Source organism: Euphorbia lathyris, chromosome 6 (genome assembly GCF_963576675.1).
Source record: "Euphorbia lathyris chromosome 6, ddEupLath1.1, whole genome shotgun sequence".
NCBI lineage: Eukaryota > Viridiplantae > Streptophyta > Magnoliopsida > Malpighiales > Euphorbiaceae > Euphorbia > Euphorbia lathyris.
Genome location: NC_088915.1, coordinates 71,026,127 through 71,042,451, shown reverse-complemented (window position 1 = coordinate 71,042,451; position 16,325 = coordinate 71,026,127). Strand labels below are relative to the sequence as shown.

The following is a 16,325-nucleotide window of genomic DNA, read 5'->3' as shown; positions in this document are numbered from 1 at the left end:
TAAATTTGTACTTTTTTACTATGTTCATAAGAAAAAACTATAAAAATCTTATTTTTTTTTTATTGTAAAGAATATAATTTTGTGTTAATCACAAGTAGATGTCATGTGGTTATACAGATTTGCAGATGATTATTTGTGATATTTTTCTTTACAAACGCCATTATGTGATTTATAAATTTTGCATTTCTTTTTAATTTGTCAAATTTGGCCGATAATGAATTCAAAATGAAAATTTATAAAAATTAAGGTTGTTTAGTATCATACCATATTTTTAATTTTTCAAAATCACATTTTTTTAGTTTTCTTCTTTTAAACATTAACTTTTCCTGTCATACACAAACAATAACCTCAAACCTAAAAAATTGAAGAATTAAAATTGTTTAAAATATCATTCAATTCTTGAAAATTTTCATTTCGAAGTCTGACAAAGTGAATTCAAATGTAAAATTTTACAAACCACATTGTTGCATTTGCGTTGAAAATTGATGAAACCATATGTAATTAACCCTATAATTTTACAGTAGATTGAATGAATAACATTTATTAGCATAGTTTACTATAGTTATTTATTTATTTTATTTTTGAAGAATACAGTTTTTTTTGGATAACAAGTGGATTACTAAATCCATCCATGAATTCCCACCCCTAGTCCCATGAAAAGACCAAATTACCCTTTACCCAAAATTTGAAAAAACACAAAACCTTTCAAATACCCTACATACTCTTTGATCAAATCCGGACTAATTTGTAAACCAAAACATGGAGTGTAACAACAACCGTAAAGGGAAAGCGAAAATAATAAGATTTACCGTTTTTGTTTTTTGATTTAAGCTTAAAAATTGAATTTGTGGGTGATTTTTTAAAAACGCCGGAATCGCAGTCGGGCGTATGAACATCACGCCCGACCTACGGTTCCGACGTATGAATATCACGCCCGACCTGTGGTTCGGGCGTGAGGCTATCACGCCCGACCTATGGTTCGGGCGTGATGTTCATACGCCCGACCTATGGTTCGGGCGTGATGTTCATACGCCCGCACCATAGGTCGGGCGTGATGTTCATACGCCCGATGGGTTTTAATTAATTTAATTAATTTTTGTAATTTTTAGTTTGTTTAATTTAGTTTAACTAAAATTTTTATGTTGTAAATTTTAGTTGTTGTAAATTTTATTTTGTTTAATTTAGTTTAACTAAATCTTTATTTTGTTAATTTTAGTTAAATTTTTATTTTGTTAATTCAGGTATTTACGGGTTAAATTCAATAGCGGACTAATTTTTTTACGGGTTTAATTCAACAGCGGACTAATTTTTTTTACGTAACAGGTATTTACGGATTTAATTCAATAACGGACTAACTATTTTTTTTTTGCTCTCCCGACACGCGGGCGTGTGCCTATCACGCCTCACCTTGTGGTCGGGCGTGATAGCCCCACGTCTCACCGTGTGGTCGGGCGTGTAGCGATCACGCCCGACCACACGATGAGGCGTGGGGCTATCACGCCCGACCACAAGGTGAGGCGTGATAGGCACACGTCCGCGTGTCGGGAGAGCAAAAAAATAGCTTTTTCCTCCCCAAAACCCATGAAAGGGTATTTTCGTTCTTTCACGGGGCTAGGGGTGGGAATTTGGGCTGGGTTTAACAACACCCGATAACAAATATTTGCGCGAGTAAACTATAGATATATAGAAAAAAAAAAAAAAAAAAACTATAGATATATAGCGCATATAAACGCCGCCTATCAAACTAGTCTCCGGCGAAAGTGGTTCTGACTGGTCCGGCGAGTAACAACTACAAAGATCAAGATATAGCAGAAAAGTAGATTGGTTTATCATAGTAGCTAGTTGCAGAGGATTGTAACTCCAGCATCATCCCTCATTTCAAAGTTCGTTCCTATTAACCTATCTCCATCTTCCTCAAGAGCAGAAACCGGCGAGCAGGAATACAACCGTTAAACGCCGTTGCTTTCGTGAATATCAAGTACCATTAATCTAGAGCTTCCATCAAATAAGAACCCTAAAAGAGCAACTGAAGTCTATTCCGGTGGAACGATAATCCCAAAAAAAGGGGAAAATGCCTCAGGTGAGAATCATTGCTAAGAATTTTATGGACATGGTGGGCTCTTTGCCAGCAATGAAGCTCGATCATCTTTACACCAATCCTTTCATCTGCCAAGCCATCCTCAGGTCCTTCTCAATTCACTTCACATTGTGATTGGTATTACTTTATTATTGTTATTGTTCATTCTTCAATGAACGATGTTGATCGAATATGATTTTTAGGTCTTTGCCTCCTTTAGCGAAGAAGTATGTGCTGGTAATCTTGTACATAGATGGTCCAGTATCAGCCAAGACACTGGAGGAGTGGGTTCTCGATGATGGATCCAGCAAGCATAGGGTTGCAATTGATCGTTTGATTCAGTTGAGAATTTTTACTGAAACTGTGGAAAGGTAACCTGCTTAATCTATTGGATTCTGATCAATGAAGATGATATGTGCAAAAAGTTGTTCACTGCTATACCTTTTGCTCTTCGCTGAAATAGTGAATTTGAACATTGGCAGGAAGAAGGAAACCAGCTATAGATTAAATCCTACATTTCAAACTCACCTCAGGAAGCATATAATAAATGGGTGAGTTGTATATCAAATATCATAACTAGAATGCATTTATTAATTAAGTAGTGGTTTCAATTGAAGAAGAATATGAGATAACCTTTCTTCCTTTGTGTATTTCATTGAACTCTTATGCTGCATATAGAAATTTGGCTCAAATCAATGGCAATCTGATAAGTAGAGATTGAAAACTATCTTATTTTATATGGTATGTTTATTTTTTTCCTCTTCTCTGCAACTTTTGTTCCTGCTTTTTAGCTCATCAACATGACCTTAAGCTAACACTTGGTCTTTTGAATTTTTATTTCTTAAGAAGTTATCTACTATTAAGTTGTACTATTCTTCCACTAATTGATGCCATCATGTGGGAACCTTAGCTTATTATTGGTGCTCAACATTGAATTGTCATCACCGCAGTGGAGTTTTACCAAGGGAACCAATGGATTCAACTATAAAACTTCCAAGCTTGGAGGAACTTGAGGCATATGCTCTTGGACAATGGGAGGTGTGAAATTTATTTTCAATATGTACTCCTCTTCAGCATTGTGTATCAAGAACTGTATGATAGTTATCATTTCCACATTATCGCTTCAATATGAAATAATATCAGTGTTTTAGTTGGGCCATTGATTCGCTTATACCACTCTCTCATTGGTTGCTATTGTTCAACCAGTGTTTCTTGCTGCAACTTATAAACTCGGGCCAAGCAGAAAAGCTTACTAACTTCAGCTCTTCCATGATAAATATTCTTCGGCGAGGTCTTTTGAGTCAAAGGTATTCATTTTTGTTGCATGCAGCCCTTTGTTTTGATGCTGTGCAGCATTTCATGTTATGACGTGCTGAGTATGTGCCTTTTTCTATAGGGATAAAGAAGCTCCACGATTGACAGAGAGTGGTTTCCAGTTTCTGGTGTGTATCATGCTACACAAGGACTTACTTTCCCTAGTTATTATTTGTTACTGGAATTTGAAATATCTTCTGAACCTTTGCAATTACAGCTGATGGATACAAATGGACAACTATGGTACATTATCAGGGAATATATCTCTAATTCTGAGGTTTGAATCTGTAAGCTCACTTTAGATATTTCTGCTTCTGTCTCTTGCCCCTACTGGTACTAGACTTCTGATGATTTCTATCATATAGAACCATCTTAGCGTTTAACCATGTGTTTAGTTTAGTATAGTTAAATTTCTACTAAGCCTATAGACTATTATTATTTACTGTTAACATATGACATCTTTTTTCTTTTCTCTTTTCATGTCTACATGGTTAGAATTTCTGTTCCACAAAACTTGTTCTAAGATAAAAAAAAACGGCCTGCTTGTTCATCTCCTTTCAACTATTATTAATATAATCTGTGAATATTTGTATTCTTTACTGTTTATGTTGCTGGTAAGAAGTAAGAATTGGCACTACTGGCAGCTGAAAACTTTTGTTAATTCATGGCTATGATTAACATTAGTATGAGACTTGTGGATAATGAGCATCCAAGCCCTCTCATCACTTGTATATGACATTGAACTTTTGTGTATTCTTGGTCAGCTTGGCGTATTACACTGAACTTTTGTAACAATGGGTAATGCGAATTGAACCTGCCTTCAGTTAAACTTGTTTTAAGCTCATAGTAGCTAGATGTTTAATTTATTTGTGCTACAAATTACAGTTTTGTTCCACTTCATGTATCTTATGTATTTTGTTTTCCGTGTTGTCTATCTTATATTCAGATTTTCTCTTTTTTGCTTCAGGAACGTGGTATAGATCCTGCAGATCTAATGTCCTTTCTGCTAGAGCTTAGTTTTCATATCACTGGCAAGGTATTGAATGCATTTTTGCAGTTTATAATTGTCATCATGGATTATCAGTTATTGCAAAAAAATAAACATCTGATATTGAATCTGACATTGAGTTGTATTTTCTATGGCTTCATGAATTAGGGATATAATATGAATACGTTGACTGAGGTTCAGAGAACCACAATAAAAGACCTTGGAGACTTGGGACTGGTTAAACTTCAGCAGGTGATCTAGTCTGTTATTAAATAAGCTTTCTATGTGATGTTGCAGGTGACAAGTATTGCCTGCTTATTAATATCTGTTTTTTCAGGGCAGGAAAGAGAGTTGGTTTATACCTACTCAATTGGCAACTAATCTTTCAGTGAGCTTAACAGATTCCTCATCACGAAAACAGGTACATTAAATGATGTCTATATCAATAATGTGAATGCCTGGCCTTTGGCCCAATTCATTTCTCGGCAGTGTGCCCTTCTCTTTGATTTTTTTATTTACATCTACCTCCTGGTCATTGTTGTGGCTTTTATTATGCACTGTAATGTAACATGACTTCAGTGCAGTTAAAAAAAATGTAGATTAATGTGCCAAAATGACAATTTCAGTGACTTCCTTGGAAAACCAGAAGTGTCCTACACATGGACCTGATAGTGGACAGAGAGGGAGTTATTTGTGACATCATCTTACACTGCTTATTCATCTTTTCAGGGATTTGTTATGGTGGAAACAAACTTTAGGTTGTATGCATACTCAACATCTAAGCTGCACAGCGAAATTCTTCGTCTTTTTGCAAGGTATGTGACCGCCGAAAAATAAAGAACTATTTGTTTGAATCTACTAGCTCATATGTATTATCTCATAAACAGTTGCTTTGTACGTATTCTCAGAGCTATGGTTACTGTGTTGTTGATTTGCGAAGTAAGGAAGTTAAAGCGTTCTGATTGTATTTGCAGGGTAGAATATCAACTGCCAAACCTTATTGTTGGAGCAATAACAAAAGAAAGTTTGTATAATGCTTTCGAAAATGGCATCACAGCAGATCAGGTGAGCTTCCCAACCTCCCTCTACAGTAGTTAAAAGCATGCCTCAGGCTGAAGGCTCATGAGGCTCAATCCTGAGTACCCAAGTATATGCATACCTAATTGTCTATGTAATAAAGTTGGTTTTAATTTTATATTTATATTTCCGTGCTTCACCTTTGTGAGCCACATGCTTGTGCCTTATCCCTGACACCCTGCACTTAGGTGCCATGGTCTTCCCAATCATGCCTTGGCACTTACATTTAACCTTGCGCCTTCCTCCTCACCTCCACTGGGGGTGGCAATTTCGGATTATCGTGCCAAAATCGTGTTATGTTATCTATATGTTTCATATAATTATATATGATATAAATGTAAGAAAAATGATAACCGTGTCAATCGTCTCATGTTAGTCGTCGAGTTGTCACTATAAATCGTGTTATCATGTCAGAAATTGCCATCCCCATTTCCTCAGTGAACAATTCATGATGTTCGATAACTTTCAAATCGAAGCTATCCTTGCTACTCCCACATCAACTGATTACTCTCTTGCAAAAGGTCTTTAGATGTTCATTGATGCTGGAATGTTGGAAGTCTAACATGAAAATCTTTTCATTTCTTTCTTTTTTGTTCTTTCCCCTGGTTTGCAACTTAAGGAACTATTATGCTTCGGCTTACAGCTTACTTTCGTTCTTTCCTTTGCAGATAATTTCTTTTATTCAGCAGAATGCTCATCCACGTGTTGCAGAGAGATTACCTTCTGTGCCTGAAAATGTTACAGATCAGGTGAAGATGATATGTCAACAAAAAAAATCTTCAATTGTGATGGCGTTTCAATAGGTGTTTTTTTGGGTAAAATACACCCATGGCCCTTTGACTTTGGCGTTACTAACATGATATCTCCTTAACTTCAAAATCAGACATAAAAGTCCCTGAACTTGACATATACTAAAATAAAAATCCAAATGGCCGTTGACCAATGTAAATGCTAGTTGACTAGGTTAATTGCCAGTAAATTACACGGGTAAGATACACCCATGGCCCCTCAATTTTGGCGCTACTAACATGATAGTCCATGAACAAATCAGTGTGATACCGACAATTCACCTGGTCAACTGTTATTTACACTGGTCAATAGCCTTTTGGACTTTAATGTTAATATATGTCAAAAGTTCAGAGATTTTTATGTCTAGTTTTGAAGTTCAAGGGTCATCAACGTCAAAGTTAAGGGGTCATGGGTGATTTTTATCTGGTCTTTTCTAAATGGAATGATTTTCAAACTATTCAAAGTGGGTCTTTTTGTTGTTGTTTTGATAGATAAGACTTTGGGAATCAGATCTGAATAGAGTTGAGTCGACCCCTGCACATCTCTATGATGAATTCCCCTCCAGGGTAAGTCAAACATCTTCTTGTTTGCATCAGTTTGGTCTGGTCGGTTTGGTCTAGTCCTGGACGACATATCAACATTTGAATGGTCCCAGACCGTTCTAGATTTTTTCCTTTTCATGCTCTTATGTTGTACATGGCTCTCCAGGATGTCTACGAGGCGGCTTGTGACTTTGCACGCGAGTGGGGCGGTTTACTCTGGGAGGATTCAAAGAAAATGCGGATAGTAGTGAAGGCAGAAATTCACATGAACATGAGAGAGTTTATACGTGGACAGAAGTAGTCAGGCGAGTCAATTGTGAATATTGAGACAACGAGTTCGAGTTCGAGTACATGTATATATTCCAAATCGCCCAAGAAACTTATAAGTTATTACTAGGAAGAAAGAAGAAAGAGAGAACAAGCAATCGCCTTGTTACATTTTTGAAATACACATCCAAAACCTGTGATTGTTAGACAGTCTTAAGCGTTTTACAACATTTTACTCAAAATTCAAAAGGTTCACATCTTTTAGCACTAATATGTGATATCATAATGGTTATTGTTATTTGGTTTAAATGCTAAATTTTTCCTCTTTTGGTTTAGTTTTTAACTAATAGCTGTGAACGATGGGATGGATATAGTAACTATTGCTGCGGAGAAGTGAGTTTGTAGTGACAGTCATGTGAAACCTACTTTATGTATCGGATCGGTTAAAAGGATTGGAAAAGATTAAAGGTTACAGGTTCAATCGGAACCGATTTCCAAAAATCTTATGAAAATAGTGTTTCTGTTCTCATTTAACTTTGTATTATAATAAAATAAAAATTATATTAACAATAAAATATATATTTTTTATTAGTGGTTGGTTTTTAAAGGTATAGATTTCTAAGGATTGGAAGGGGGTAAAAAATTTTAGTAATTTGTTTTTTTATTGCCAGATCAAAATATATTATATTATCCATAATATATTTCGTTTTTTCAGATTATGAAAATCATCTATAATTAAATTGTTTGAGAAGGGATTGATGGGTTTGGAAAATAAAGGGAGTTCTTGGTCTGGATTGAGAATTTTAACTGGTCAAAATCATTCATCCATCATAATAAAATGTATTTTTGGGCGGTCTAGGGGCAAGGCCTCAGCCATAGTGTCGTCCGCCCTTGATTGAAACGGTTTGATCCGGTTGAATTGATTTGGTTGTAATAACTGGTATATATATGAGCACTACCTAATTTTAATGAATTAGACCACTCGGACAACTTTTTTTTTTTTTTTTTTTTTTTGTTTTTTAAGAAACCACTTGAACAACTTAAACTAGTTGTTTGGAGATATTTATTTTGATGAATTTTAGAGGAATTTGATTTTAATTTCTCATTCAATTCATTATTTAAAAAAAATTAAAACAGACAAATCAATAATTTAATTTTGTTTGGAGATATTTATTTTGATGGATCTTAAAGGAATTTGATTTTAATATCTCATTCAATTCATTATTTAAAAAAATTTAAAACAGATAAATCAATAATTTAATTGAATTCATTTCATTCCGCATAAAAATTTGAGCTAAAGGCTGCGAAATAGTTGTAAAAAAGAGGAAAAACAAAAATGCTACTGCCCAGGATCGAACTGGGGGCCTTCAGTGTGTAAGACTGACGTGATAACCACTACACCACAGCAGCTTGGATGGACATGATAGTTAACACTTATATATAACGGATATAATAGTCTCCAACGACCCTAACACAGCCTGGTTCCAAGAAATTTCCATTTCTCATTTTACTATCATTTGATAGTTAACTTGTTTTGGTTCCTGAAAATGAAATGATTTGGTATGGAAACGAATCCCTCTGAGTCTCAGACTCAGTAACTTTGATCAAAATATATAAATTCCATCATCTGTTTCAAGACGCAGAAAAACTAGAAAGAACGAAAAATAATCCTAAATTTTTTGTGATAAGAGCAAGAGTGAACTAGATTTTATTCGGAAATTGGGGAGTGACAGGAGGTATCACTAAGGTGTGTTTCCAATCATACAGTTGCGTTTTAAAAATGTGAGGTCCGAATAAATGAAATTTGGATCAAAATCGATAATATCTACATGATATTAGACAAACTTATTACAATTGGTATTAGAACTGATTCTGATGTGTTGGCACGAGGACAAAACAAGTTGAAGTTGGTGGACATGTAACAACCCGGTCCAAAGTGGTAAGTGAAGGATCCAGGATTCATTGCTAAGAAGTGCTTGTGGTAGTCTCTCGTGATTTATAGGTGCTAAATTGATATTTTTTTTATATATATTTTTACATAAAAAAAAGCCCATAAACATTTTCCGTAGATTTTTTGCTTTTTTCAACGACCAATGGATGCTCAACCCCCTAGATCCGTCCTTAAAGTGGGTGACGCTTGGATAGAAGAACTGTGCAAGGAACGTCCTTAAGTGATGTTGATGGGACAGGAACAAACTGAATGCCATAACAAAAAAAAAAAAAAATAGAGGGAGTGATTGATGTAGTAAGATATGTTTATGATATATGTAAACACGTTTTAAAACCTTAGATGTAATAAGTGGGATTTGAACCGAAACAGACAATATCTATATGGTATTAGATCTTGTTGTTACTCTCCATTTCCCATATAGAATTTAATTCATTTTTACGTAATCATCCTTTAAAACGACTCTTTACTCACCGTGCACTACCTCCTCAAAACCGGGTCATTACATTTTTAGTTTTCACCTGGAGTAACTTTTCTTGTTTAAAAAAGGTTAGTGATATTATATTGCAGGTTTAGTTACACATTTCTCAGCACTGGGATTACCTAACATGCTTAGGCCACATTTCTTCAGATAACTCTAACACTGTCTGCTTTTTGTAATCGAATCGAACCGAACTTTTTTTAGCCTTGCATTGTATTTATATTTCTGTAATCGAGTCAGGCCGAACCTTTGGGAGGTTAGCGAATGACCATTTATACCCACCTTGTGCGGTCGCCGATCCCTATGTCGCCTCCAAGAATGATGCATGCAATGTGATACACCCTCAACATAAATCAGAATATCTTTGCCTGATTTCCTAGTCAGACAAACACTTTTATTCCACTGTTTGGAGTGAAAAAAACAAAAAGGAGAACCAAACAGACTACTTTGTTAGTTATGATTAAAAAGCAACTGCTAACAACAATAACAAACAACTACTAACGATAGCAATCGACTAACCGCAACAACTGAACGAACAACTAACAACAACAGTTTATTACAATTTTGTTAAACAATGACTATCTATCACTTAATAGCAAACAACTAACAATACGGCTAACACCAACAACTTTCAGTAGAAAAATTTAACCGATATCTACTACCTATTAGCAAAAGCAAACATCAACAACAAATAACAACGGTTAAACCAAACGGGTCCGAACTTTTGTGTGCAAGCATCCAAAAGAAAATCTTTGCATCCACCAAAATTGATTGAATCTTTGCATCCACCAAAATTGAAAATAAATTACAGAGGTCATAGCATAGTTATATGTCCTGAGGCAAAATAGGAAGTGAACTGAAATCTTGTCACTGAAAAATATATATTCAACAAAAATTTCCATTTAATGTTACAAGCTACAATCTTTTTTCTACATAGATATCAAGTAATATCTCACACTTAACTGATAGAAGAGGGCAAAAAAATTAAATAAATAACAGAGATAAGAGCATATCTATTCAGATTTCTTTGCACTATTTGACACCTTTCTCTTCATTCTGCTATATGGCCCAACAGTATGGTCCATAATGTACATATATATGACTTGGCTCCATGATTTATATGAATCTAAACCTTCATAGTATTCTGGTGCAATATTCTTAACCAGGTGAAGCTTACTTCCAGGGATCCTAGGGAAATCATGATGTTCATTATGATAGCCGACATGCCATGTAAGATAATTCAAGGGACCATAATAGGAATATGTCTCTTGCTCCGGGTTGAACACGTAATGTTCTGAGATGAAATGTCCAGCCATTGGATGCATCCCACCTCCAACAAATGTGGACAGGATCAAGTAAGCAAAGGATCTCCAACCCCAAAAATAAACCATTGCCACATCGAGAGCTATCTGAACAGAAAAATTGATGAACTCCCAATAACCAGGGGGCTTTGGTTTGAGAAATAGAGGCCTTAGAGCGTAGAAGAAGAGTTGCAAGATGACCCAGATAGATTTCGAAATGACATTTGTAACGAGACGGGCTTCGGTTTGGCTTGGGACATCCATATCAATCCCATCTACTCCTTGGAAGCGATGGTGTTCAAGGTGATACTTTTGAAAAGTTACAGACATGGGGACACCAATAGGGAGGTTGGCAAAAATTCCAAGCCACCGGTTATAGACCGGAGTTGAGAAGGCAAGATTATGGCTTAACTCATGGATAGCCAAGAATAGATTGTGGTTAAGGAAAGAGCCAAAGAAGTAGGCGATTGCTAGTATCTTCAGGTAGTCAGCATTACAGAGTAATGTAGCTGTCCAAAGCTGAAGAAAAACAACCAGAGAAACCTGAAAAACCACAAAGATTAAGACCATGAGCCACATTCAATATACACACACACACACACACAATGCACATTACTCGAATTTATGCATCCATTGTCAAACAATTCCTAGCAATGTTTATATTGTTACTCGTCTTTATGATTCACTTCAAGTCAGTATAGCGTAGCATACTACTGAAATCATGGAGGGGGAAAGCGTTCAAGGTGTTGAAAGCCTAAACCAGAAACCATTGTCTAGTTCCCCAGGCAAAAACAAGAAATAATCAAAGACATTATATCTCATAAGTGTATAACTTTGATCAAATTAGTGTTCTTACTTGAATCCAGCTAAACAAGGTGAAAATAACATCCAGAAATATCAGAGCAACATATAAATAAGGCAGTTAAGCTTCAACTTGAATCGAGTAAGCTAAATGGAAAATTTAACATGATGCAATTCTATATTATGTCAAAGATGAACTATATTCTATAATAATCTAATAAACCAATTGAGCACACTTTCAGTTGCCAGAAAATTATCAAATTCGGATGGAGACTGATGATATACAGAGATATAAATCAAGATCCTTATACAGCTATTATGCTATAATGATATCCGAAAAGTTCAAATTAGTAAAACAAGAGCTACAATTTGATCAGATGATAAAAGTAAACATAAATGAGTTTGTACATTGCGATAAATCTTATATTTATCAAGAAATTAACAGAAATCATTCAAATTGCTGAAATGACAATTGTACTAACATAAAATTGACCTAAGTAGAAATTATATAAGGAATTACTCATATAACCAGAGGGAGGTGATATAAATTTACGCGATGAACTCGAACTATAATGAAATTTATTCAAATTCTGGCTAACCAAAATATTCAAGATCAAAAAGACCATTTCCTAAGAACAGCTGGTTTCTACTTGCCAAACATATGCAACATCAGCAAATTTTGACATGAAAACGACAGCAAAAGAAAATTTCAAATACCTAATATATATAAAACAATTAAATTCGGGATAACATGAACCAAAGAAGATACAGTCAACCAATGTAGCAGTAAGAGAATCCAATTACACTAAATTGAATGTATAAACATCAAACACAAAGCACAGTAAAACCGCATTAACAATAAGAATCAACCGCAGAAATGAAGCCACATTATCTCAGATCTAAACGTAAATACACAAATAAAAAAAACCTTGAAGAACGCCCAAGGATCAGGACCAAAGAGTTGTTTAATTTGAGGGTATTGAGAGAGGATCTGTTTTCTCCTAGAAGCATGAGGCTCATCTGTATATGACCAGAAGAAGTCAGTCGCCATTACACCTTCTTCTTCTACTTCTTTCTTGATCATTTTCTCATGCTTCTTCTCTCCCTCAAAACCCATTATCTTCTCTTCAATGTCCTTCTCCTCTCTGTTCCTATCCGAATTTCTCAATGAAATCTTCTTCGTCTTCGTTGAGAAAATTAATAAAAAATTCTTCTCCTATTTTCCGCTGTTTATTGGCCCTATAGGTGCGGCTCAAAGATAGGAGAAGGAGAAAGATATCAAAAACAACCACCGCTCATATACAGAGAGAGGCAAATATTTCAAAAAGTGATTTTATCCGGTGTGGCAAGTCTCATCTGAGTTTGATAAAATTAATCGCTTTAATCAACGGTGATCTAATCCAACGGCTAAGATTGGAATTAGGAGAAAAAAGTATATATTTTTCCCGCTTGGAATTGTGAGAACAGCCAACGTGCCACTGGGCCCACTTTTGGGCTACTTTTAGTACGCTGGCCATTCGTCTTCCTCCGACCAAAAAGAGTTTTGATTAAAATAGTACATAATAGATCTCAATCTAGGGTGCAAATGGAGTGGGGGGACCATTGGCTCATTCGATGACCCGCTCCGACTAGGGATATAAACGGGATGGGGCGAGTAGGGATTTGGTTTCCTATTCCCGTTCCCGTCTAAACGGGGATTCTCCATCCATGTCCCCGCTAGTTAAATGGGGACAAAAACTGTCATCGTTCCCGTCTCATGGGGATACCCGCGGGTATGGGGAATCCCCATTTACCCATTTAGCTGGAAATTATCAATTATAGGAAATTCTAAATCACCTAAAAATTGTTCAAATATTCTAATATTTAAAAATTCTAATATTTGTTATCTAATTACTGAATGATTAACAAGAAATAGAATGAGTTGAAATGGTTAAGATGTTTGATGGTGTTTCAATTGGTTAGAAGTTTGATCCTTCATATCGGATCTACATTTTAAGTAAATGTTTTTGAATTTCATTTATAAACGGGGATTAATCGGAGATTTTCCAGCGGGGCTTGACGGGTACGGGGATCCCATTTCCCATCCCCGCCCCGTACCCGCCTACGGGGACCATATTGGTCCCCGTCCCTGCTAAAAAACGGGACGAGGATTCCCCGCTCCAGTTGCATCCCTAGCTCCGACATATACGGGATGAGGATAGAAATACTTTTTTCCCTCACGGTGGGGATACCTCATCTTTTGGGATTTTCATTCTCGTCCTGTGAATCATCGATAGGAGATCGTGATAATTTATTTTTTTAATGAATTTAGTACATTTTAATTAGGTGATCGATTGTTTTCAATTTTTAATTTGTGTGGTTTGGAAAAGTTTGAGAATGATTGTTATTGCTTGGTATTATTAGCTACTGTGTTTCAAAAGTTTTAGACTTTATTGATTTAATAAAAAACCTAAACGGTGATTCCCCATGAGAAATAGAAAATGTGGATAAGGTTTTTAGAATATTTATAAACGAAGAATGAGGATTCCCTATATGATGGGGATGAGGATAAATTTGTCATCGTCTAACTCGAGCGGATGGAAATAGAAAATATCCGACTAGTCAGGAAACATGGATTGAAAATGCATTCCCCACCTTTCCTGTTTAGATCCCTAGACTCAATCTTACATGATTAATAAAAATATCAACAAAAAGAAAAACTTTTCATGAATTTTTTGATAGAAAGCAAATTTTATTAAAGTAAATGATACCTAAAAAATTATAGAGAAAATTCTCATGCAAATCCAAGCTAAATCATACAAGATTCGTGAAAGAAATAAAAAATCTATAAAGATAAATAAAAGCTATAAAATAACATCTAAAAGAAATAAAAAAAAATATCACATGTTTTCTATAAATTTAAATCCGCAAAAAAAAAAAAAAAATACAATCCAATATTCTCCATTTAAATCTTTCTAAAAAATCAAATCTGAGTATTTTCTTTTAAAAACACGCAAATCTAATGATTTACATACAAGATAAAACAATTCCGATCGTGCTAAACTAAAAAAAAAAGATACAAGTGAAAAAATTATATATAACATATCCAAATTAGACTGGAAAAAAAATCAATGAGATATATGGATTTTAAAAAAATTATCAACAAAAAGAGACAATAGAAAAGTGGAGATTCCTTCTTCCTCCTCAAACAAAGAGGGGTTAGATTTTTTTTTTGATAAATATATCATTCCATTAATTTAAAAATTACAAATACAATACGAAAATAAAGAGGAATAAAATCTCTCACCCATACAGGTTACACAGACAGTACAAAATCCACAAAGGGAAGAAAATAGGCTTCAAAGAACAATAAAAAAGACTATAAAGAGCAACAAAATCGTAAAAAGTACAAATACAACAAACATAGAAATCATATCGTTCTCATAAGTCAAATTCCATTAAAAAACCGTTGTAATCAATGCTTCATCATTTAGGCTCTTCCGGATATTTGGATCTGAGTCCTTTATGTTTTTGCAACTACGTAGATCTATAGATCTACGGACAAAATATTGCTAAGACCGAAAAAAGAATAAAAGAAAGAAGTATAGCTAACATGTGTAGATTTGACGAAAAAAGAAATTCAAGAAGCTATATAGACTTCAAACTAATAAGAAAAAATAAATTTGAAGCTAAAAACGAAGACTAAAACATAAATGGGACTTCCTTCTTCCTCCTCTAAGTCGACCTAAAAAAGTGATGGTGACGGTAACCGTAACGGCAATATCGGAATCTAAGAAGAAAAAAGAGCAAAAAGAAGAAGTAGAAAAAAGGAGGTGCCTCCCTCTCTACAAGTTTATGGTATGGTGCACACTAGAGTTTTTTTTTAAAAGAGAAAGAGAATATAAAATTTTAGAAATATCTCTTTTAATTTTTATTGAATATGTTAGTTTACATGATAAATTTGGGTAAATTTAGAGTAAAAATTATAAACTAATGTATTTTTATCTGGCATATTTAATCTGTTTTTGTACTTTTTAAAAATAATTATGTAATCTATCGATTTTTGTTTTTATCTAATTTTTAATTCTTATGTTTTAGTTTAGGACTAAATAAAATTTAAAATGTCAAAAATTATTATTTACTCTACAATAAAGCATGTGAGATCTATGGTTACGAGGGATTAATACATGTCGCACTCGAACATACCTAGAGGATGCCTTAGCTAATTCTACTCACATCCAGGGACGGATTCACAGTGGGGATAATGGGGGCACTTGCTCCCACTGTGTTCTGAAATTTTTTTTATCTTCCCTTGGTACAATATGAAAGCTTAAAGGTTTGCCCCCATTGCCAATGGCAGTGGCTGCTACTTTAGGGCTAAGGTTGAAGAAAGAAAGAGATATGTTTTCTTTTATTTATCTTTTTCCTTTTTTTATAAACAAACGACGTCGTTCCACTTAAGCTGGACGACATCGTTTTGTTTAATGAGACATTGAAAAATAAAACAAAACCTAATTCTAATTAGCTGTGTCTACCTATTCCAGCCTCAATTCTCCAAAGTGGACCTGTACAAAATCCTCAATTTTCAAACCTAAAACTAGTCAATAGTTACTCACTAGTCCATCCATCGACCTGCCATGAAATAATGACTGCTACCAAAAAAGTTTCATTTCATGATTTATCTTTCTGAGCTTTTAGCCTTTTAAAAGGTTTGCTGTTTTATTCTTTCTATGTGATTGAATTTGAATATGTTTTTTTTTT

The 16,325-nt window shown here is 34.7% G+C and overlaps 2 protein-coding genes and 1 non-coding gene across 3 annotated transcripts; 1 reads left to right on the top strand and 2 right to left on the bottom strand.

Annotated features, from left to right (window-relative positions):
* Window positions 1-1,722: 1,722 nt before the first annotated feature.
* On the top strand, window positions 1,723-7,363 carry LOC136233333 (general transcription and DNA repair factor IIH subunit TFB2). Its single transcript, XM_066022968.1, has 15 exons — window positions 1,723-2,184; window positions 2,281-2,448; window positions 2,560-2,628; window positions 3,028-3,115; window positions 3,284-3,384; window positions 3,474-3,519; window positions 3,609-3,668; window positions 4,359-4,427; window positions 4,548-4,631; window positions 4,717-4,800; window positions 5,109-5,194; window positions 5,354-5,444; window positions 6,125-6,205; window positions 6,737-6,811; window positions 6,954-7,363. The coding sequence occupies exons 1-15, from the start codon at window positions 2,072-2,074 to the stop codon at window positions 7,086-7,088; spliced, it is 1,350 nt and encodes a 449-aa protein (XP_065879040.1). The 5' UTR covers window positions 1,723-2,071; the 3' UTR covers window positions 7,089-7,363.
* A 1,028-nt stretch (window positions 7,364-8,391) lies between these two features.
* TRNAV-UAC (transfer RNA valine (anticodon UAC)) lies at window positions 8,392-8,464 on the bottom strand. Its single transcript has one exon. It is a non-coding gene; the product is annotated as a tRNA-Val (tRNA).
* A 1,871-nt stretch (window positions 8,465-10,335) lies between these two features.
* LOC136233939 (sphingolipid delta(4)-desaturase DES1-like) lies at window positions 10,336-12,881 on the bottom strand. The gene is made up of 2 exons (XM_066023674.1): window positions 12,514-12,881; window positions 10,336-11,327 (listed from the first exon to the last, which is right to left on the bottom strand). Exons 1-2 carry the CDS (start codon window positions 12,700-12,702, stop codon window positions 10,497-10,499), a joined length of 1,020 nt encoding a protein of 339 aa, XP_065879746.1. The 5' UTR covers window positions 12,703-12,881; the 3' UTR covers window positions 10,336-10,496.
* Window positions 12,882-16,325: the final 3,444 nt, after the last annotated feature.